This window comes from Mya arenaria, chromosome 17 (assembly GCF_026914265.1).
Source record: "Mya arenaria isolate MELC-2E11 chromosome 17, ASM2691426v1".
NCBI classification, from domain to species: domain Eukaryota; kingdom Metazoa; phylum Mollusca; class Bivalvia; order Myida; family Myidae; genus Mya; species Mya arenaria.
The window spans coordinates 16,213,333-16,221,038 of record NC_069138.1 but is presented as its reverse complement, the minus strand read 5'-3'; the positions used below and the strand labels follow the sequence as shown (position 1 = coordinate 16,221,038).

At 35.9% G+C, this 7,706-nt stretch overlaps 1 protein-coding gene across 1 annotated transcript; it reads left to right on the top strand.

Annotated features, from left to right (window-relative positions):
* The first annotated feature begins 5,070 nt into the window (after positions 1-5,070).
* Positions 5,071-5,872, top strand: LOC128223230 (uncharacterized). The gene is made up of 2 exons (XM_052932522.1): positions 5,071-5,393; positions 5,665-5,872. The coding sequence occupies exons 1-2, from the start codon at positions 5,071-5,073 to the stop codon at positions 5,870-5,872; spliced, it is 531 nt and encodes a 176-aa protein (XP_052788482.1).
* The last annotated feature ends 1,834 nt before the right edge of the window (positions 5,873-7,706 follow it).

Sequence of the window (7,706 nt, the reverse complement as noted above, 5' to 3'; positions counted from 1 at the left end):
TTTTGAGGCGAGTGTTTTAATGTTTTAAAATTTACATATGAAAGTCTTAAACGTTCTGTTTGGGTAACGTTCTGTTTGGGTAAATGGCACATGTTGTGTTTGTGTCAGACAATTATAAATCTTATATCTGATTCATTTATTTTAGGGATGCACACGAATATTCGAATATTCGATCAAACGTTTGGAATTCGAGTGTCAAAATCTGTTTTCGAATATTCGAAAAAAAAGTTCAATGAAGAGAATAAAAAACCTTTTGCCTACAGCACTGTTGTTGTTTATAAAGTTCGTTTGTCTGGTTTTACAACAATCGGCCCCTCATGCCAGAGGTGTGAATGTGATGACAATACACTAACCACGCGTCATATGTCATTTAGGGACATATCGCCGGGTACTTTAAAAATTTCCCCTCCTTTTACAAGAACTGACTGTCCGCCCGGTTAGCTCAATCGGTAGAGCGTTGGACTGTGAATCGGACAACCGGGTTCGATTCCCGGGCAGACCAGGTCGCTTCTGTTGTGATTGGTTATGAAATCCCTTCTACGACCATTCGCACTGTTCCACTGCTCTGACATGTACAGAAGTTGACATGTACAGAAGTTGACAGTTCTTGCAGAGGTGAAGGCACTTAGTACTGGTAAACTGCCAGATAGTCTGCCCAGGATAGGTGTGCGGTGGTTGAACTGTCACTCTGGGTCCCTTCAATGTGCTCACGCAGGGACCCGTAGTATAAACTACTAACACCACGGCTTTAACACCAATGTGTTGTCTTAGCCGCAAATAAAGCTGTGCAACATAGCTCAAATCGTGATGATATGAATGCCCTGTGCTACAATAATATATGTGCTTTAAACTGTTTTCCCTGTTTCGATACAATTTGGCTTTGTTATGTAAATGCATAGTATAGCGTTTGAGGAAATATTTCCTCTATTGTTGTACAATAGATGAGTCAAATCCACTTATGTTTTTGTTTTATTATTTTACTAGTTCCCGAGTTGGGTTGGGTTTTCCATAGTTACATTTAGTCAATTAAGAGGTCAATGTCAAAACGAGGCTGCTCGTCCTACGGAAAGACCCTCCAAAACACTATTTGACTATAATAGGAATCCATCTTATTTCACAATGTTACAAATATAAAGGCACGGAATTATGCTATTATTTTGTTTGTCTGATCATAATGTATTGCTTTTTTTATACCTAAAATTGGAAAATTTCAAAAGTTCATCATGGGTCAATCGGGGTCCGCTGCGACAAAGAAGGGTAAAAATGCCCCGGCTATTACTTAGCGAATAACAGTAGTAAGTTACTAAATTTTCTAAAATATGTATTTCGCAAAAGAATAATCGAATATTCGAATATCAATTTTGCCATTCGTTTGCATCCCTAATTTATCTAAATGATGGCTATTATAACAAAAGATATCAATTTATAATGGCAAGATAAGAAACTCACAGTTACATGTATTACCTCTAAAACCAATTTTCCTATATTAGAAACGATGATTATCGATTGAGCTACTGTACAAATCGATCTTTTAAAAAAGTAATGAAAAACCAATTTTGTTGAACAGGTTATAGAATTGTGATATTGGAGAAAAGGCACTCTTTTAAACAAATACTTTTTATAAAGAGGAGGAGGCCAAATTGTTTGGTTTATGGAAAACCGGTATCCAATTATTGCCGATAGATACCGATACACAAATGATCAGTTATTGGTGAAAGCTTATAGTCCCCACTTGTATAATACTTCAAGTATCCGTGTATTTTGTGATGCTCAGTGCATATATTCATGCTAGTACAATTAAAAACAATGAACAACAGTGGATAAAATACATCGGACCTATATGTTACATGAGTTACATACGAGTTACATACGAGACATCATTACGATATCTAATAATTCAATACATCAATTACGAGCGTCTTCGAGACAGGATATCGCTCATATTGGCATAAAACATAATACAAGAAATACTCGTTTGTATTCTGCAGTAGACACTTCTCGAACGTTTTACCGAAGATATACGTGAATCTAAAATATTTGTACGTCATGCCGATGGCTTTATTTAGCATTTACATAATTTTACAGGCATCATTTTCATTTCAAAAAAAATGTTAAGTGGAAAACACGACGATGTTATTTACAATTATTACCTTATCAAGGCGTGATATATATTGTCTTCAATTCCGTTTGTAGCATACATGTCCGCATTTTCCGTCAACAAAAACAGAAACATGACTGGAAAAAAGAAGCGTCCTTTTATCAAAAGACAGTCAATACAACGCATTATTTGACATGCACGTCTTTAGGCACATGTATATAGGTTTTAACTGCATATAGAAAATGTTATGTATTTATTCAAACACGTTGACATTTTTCAAAAAGTGCACACTTAGAGCACTCACTTATCAAAAGTTAATTTAATTGTTCTTCTTCAATTCTTACAGAACATTTGACTAATGCTAACGAGAAGACATAGACCTTCAAGAGGCTTTTTGCTATAAACATATCAATTTAAAAGAAATTGGTCGATGCTTGATTTCTCTCCTGTTACCGTCTATTTCTATTTCTGATGTTATGGCTTTTTGCATTTCATATGCATGTTGTGCAACATATTTTAGCATCTACTTTTATATGTATTGATATATCAATCGTATATTATGTAGGAAATGTCCGGTAACAGGGAGGCTCTCTAGTTACCAAGGCTCTCCGGTAAAAGGATTGAACCATACATTGTAGTCATGTACGAAAACTAGGTGCTCAAAACAAAAACAAAAAGCATGCATTTGAATTATATCAGAAGAAGGATGGCAATTCTTTAAACATTTCTTTCATATCAATATAGGTATATCATTCCCAGTCCAGTTCCTTCCTGTAACCAAATATTTCTTTCCTTTTATGTACCAAAAAATCAGAGGTTCCGTAACAGGACCAAAAATATACCAAGAAACAATCTGGAAAAAGTGCACATAAACACCTCTATGCACTAGAATTTATCGCCAAATTAGTTTTACCTTATAAAGCAGTACGCAATTGTTTTTAAACAACGTAACTTTAAACATTTAAATGATGCTTATTCTAATTACCTTTGTTAAACGACAAGGCAGCAGTGAACAGAGGCAATTCCCCGAGCATCACAGTTTCCCTAAAGTTTCTCCCTGTCGCACGTCTTTCGAATAATTTCTTCTTTGCATCCTCCCCAACCCCGTCAAGCAATAATTTGGCAAGATCTTGGTTATTTTTGCAGACTGCCAAATGAAAGGCAGTGTGGCCTTCGTATTTTCTGTCCGTACGCGAATAGGAATTCAATTTCGGATATTTTTCAATCATCTTTCTCACTACTGTCTCCAGCGGTGGAACGTAATTCTCTACGGCAGTGAAAAGAATATTTCGTTCTAAATCAGTTGTTTCTTCCACAAAATGTTTATCTAATATGTCAACAGTCAGGTCTACCTCCTTCAATAACTTGTTTACCTCCAGGCATTCTACGGTAGGTTCGTATAGTTTGCATATCCTTTTAATTGCCTTTTTAGCTTTTTTAAGTATTTCATTTTTTGTTTCTTTATCTACAATCTCATTCATTCTGTCTTTTGTATTTTCATCTATAATGTCATGTATGATTTCATCTTCAATCACATCCGCGTCCATTTTAGATAAAAACAATTCTTGAACGACTGGTATAAATTTATCACCTTGGAATGTTTCGATTGATCAAACTTTTTCTATCTCAAAGACTTGAAACATGATTGAATGTTTAATAAGATAACGATAGCAAAAACTACAAGCTTTAACAAATTACAATGTTTGTGGTTAAAGTATTCATGGATAGGATAATGATATTAAAGCTTATCCACGAACAGCCAGGGCTCCCGTACGTATCTACTGTCTGATAACGTTATAATATCTGCACTGGCATTGTCAAATGTTTGTCATTTGTTTCATAATTGATAACCAGATAAAATGCGCTGCGAACTCGGAACACTATCCAACTCATCCAATCAATAGTCGAGATCAATATGTGCAGATTTTGTTTTGATCGATTGTGAGATATTTGTATTTAGATTGAAGTTCACAACACTCTCACTCATGTAGAAATATTCAGTGTATACACAAATAAAACGTATAGCACGAGAGGTAAAACATGTTCTAAGTTTAATACAAGCCATTAATATAGATTATTTCACCTCACTAATCATTTCTACATTATTGAAACATAGATTCGCCTAGGTGTTGAAACATGCGTATTTTCACCAAAGGTCCCGAACTAGTAGTTGATTGCAATCAGGTGTAGCTTTGAGATTGCCGTTAAACATAATGGAGCCGGTTCTTCTAAAATAATCGTATTGATGTGTGCGTGCGTGCGTGTGTGTTTTGGTGTTACAGCCCTTAATAAACATGAACCAATTGGAATAATTTGCTGTCACCTTTCTGTTGGTTTTAGAGGGATATTGATAGAAGTAATTTCTTAAAACGAACTTTTGAAATAGGTTATACAATAATGTTTTTTTTTCGGTTATTAACTACTAACGTTTTATCTCTTCTGATTTGATCTGTCGCTGCACTAGGAGATTGGACAACCCTTTATTTATTTTTTACTAATATTATATTAATACATGTATGTCAGATACATTAGAAATGCAAGTCATTTTGCAATATTATGGACAAGAGAAAAACTTGTTATCAGTATTGCATATGAGCAAATTTATACATATGAACGAAAACCTGGTTATCAGCAAGGCATTTTTATATGATCTTGAAAAATTGACACTCACAGATAGCAGGTTAAACTAGCAAGGCTTTTTTGAACAATACTAAACTAGCTGATAACGAAACCTATTTGCAAAAATGATGGCTTTCTACAAAAATACGCTCAGTTCGCCGAAAACAAACAAACAAAAACACATTTAACTGTTGACAAATTCCACGAGTTTTGAAATTTGTTGGCATGCTATAGAAACCAAATATACTGCAGTGGATATATTTACTGACCATATACCAAGATATGTGCCCAGTGACTCAGTGGATATGATCACTGGCCACACACCATGATCTGTGCCCAGTAGTGCAGTGGATATGACCATTGACCACACACCCAGATATGTGCCCAGTAGTGCAGTGGATATGATCATTGGCCACACACCTAGATATGTGCCCAGTAGTGCAGTGGATATGACCATTGACCACGTACCCAGATATGTGCCCAGTAGTGCAGTGGATATGATCATTGGCCACACACCCAAATATGTGCCCAGTAGTGCAGTGGATATGACAACTGACCACCTACCCAGATATGTGCCCAGTAGTGCAGTGGATATGATCATTGGCCACACACCCAGATATGTGCCCAGTAGTGCAGTGGATATGATCATTGGCCAACACACCCAGATATGTGCCCAGTAGTGCAGTGGATATGATCACTGGCCACACACTTAGATATGTGCCCAGTAGTGCAGTGGATATGATCAATGGCCATACACCCAGATATGTGCCCAGTAGTGCAGTGGATATGATCACTACCCAGATATGTGCCCAGTATTGTAGTGGATATGGTCATTGGCCAACACACACAGATATGTGCCCAGTAGTGCAGTGGATATGATGATTGGCCAACACACCAAGATATGTGCCCAGTAGTGCAGTGGATATGACAATTGACAACATACCCAGATATGTGCCCAGTAGTGCAGTGGATATGACAATTGACAACATACCCAGATATGTGCCCAGTAGTGCAGTGGATATGACAATTGACAACATACCCAGATATGTGCCCAGTAGTGCAGTGGATATGATCATTGGCCACACACCCAGATGTGTGCCCAGTAGTGCAGTGGATATGATCATTGGCCAACACACCCAGATATGTGCCCAGTAGTGCAGTGGATATGATCACTGGCCACACACCTAGATATGTGCCCAGTAGTGCAGTGGATATGATCATTGACCAACACACCCAGATATGTACCCAGTAGTGCAGTGGATATGATCAATGGCCACACACCAAGATATGTGCCCAGTAGTGCAGTGGATATGATCACTACCCAGATATTTGCCCAGTATTGCAGTTGATCTGGTCATTGGCCAACACACACAGATATGTGCCCAATAGTGCAGTGGATATGATGATTGGCCACGTACCCTAAAGATACAATAAATGCACGAGAATACACAATGCTAACTCAAGATATAATACATGCAAGATATAATAAATGCAAGAGAATACACAATGATTACTCAAGATACAATACATGCACGAGAATACCCAATTACATCTCAAGAAACATTAGATGGACGATAATACACAATGATAACTCAATATACAATACATGCACGAGAATACACAATGATTACTCGAGATACAATACATGCATAGAATACACGATGATTACTCGAGATACAATACATGCACGAGAATACACAATGATTACTCGAGATACAATACATGCACGGGAATACACAATAGTTACTCAAGATATAAAACATAGACGAGACTACATAATGATTACTCAAGATACAATACATGCACGAGAATACACAATTATAACTCAAGAAACATTAGATGCACCAGAATACAGAATGATGACATAAGATGCAATACATACATGAGAATACTCAATGATTACTCAAGATACAATACATGCATGAGAATATTCAATGATTACTTAAGATACAAGATATGCATGAGAATACTCAATGATTACTCAAGATACAGTACATGCAATATAGTATACAATCATTACTCAAGATACAATACATGCACGAAAATGCACAATAATTACTTAAAATTGAATACATGCACGAGAATACACAATGATTACTCAAGATACCATACTTGCACAAGAATACACAATGATTACTCAAGATACCATTCTTGCTCGATAATACACAACGATTACTTAATATAGAATTAATGCACGAGAATGCACAATGCTAACACAAGTTACAATACATTCAAGAAAGTACACAATGATTACTTAAGATACAACACATGCACGAGAATACACAATTATAACTCAAAATACAATACATGCACGAGAATTTACAATTATAACTCAAGATACAATACATGCACGAGAATACACAATGATTACTTTAGATACAATACATGCACGAAAATACACAATGATTACTTTAGATACAATACATGCACGAAAATACACAATGATTACTTTAGATACAATACATGCACGAGGATTCGCAATAATTACTCAAGATAAAATACATGCACGATAATTAGCAATGATTACTCAAGATACAATACATGCTTTATATTACACAACTATTACTCAAGATACAATACATGCACGAGAATACTAGCTCATCTATCATGAACCCTGGCATCACTGGCCTAACTATGAATGAGCCTTATATGACCTGCCTAATATGCAATACGTATAATTTGATGATAACTGAGAGCCCAATTATAATTTAATATAGTTACCTGTAGATAAATTTCATTAGTTTTAGAATAAACAAAATACCATAATTTGATGTGCTTTAAGTGATGTGCACTAAAGTTAGAAAACGGTAGGGCATAAGTTTTAGGCTCTGGTAGATATGAAAAATCTGGCAAACATAAACAACACGCTTTTAAAGAATATTTTACACGTAAAATCATTCATAAGGAAGGGTTTAATTTGGCATTAATTAAAATGACTAATTGGTGTTGTTTCAAGTAGAACTGAAGTTTATTTAACACATGCATTCTC

Coding starts and splice junctions, on each gene's coding strand:
- LOC128223230 (XM_052932522.1), top strand. CDS start 5,071: ATGACCATTGACCACACACCCAGATATGTGCCCAGTAGTGCAGTGGAT. Junction 5,394..5,664: donor CACACCCAGATATGTGCCCA/GTAGTGCAGTGG, acceptor CAACATACCCAG/ATATGTGCCCAGTAGTGCAG.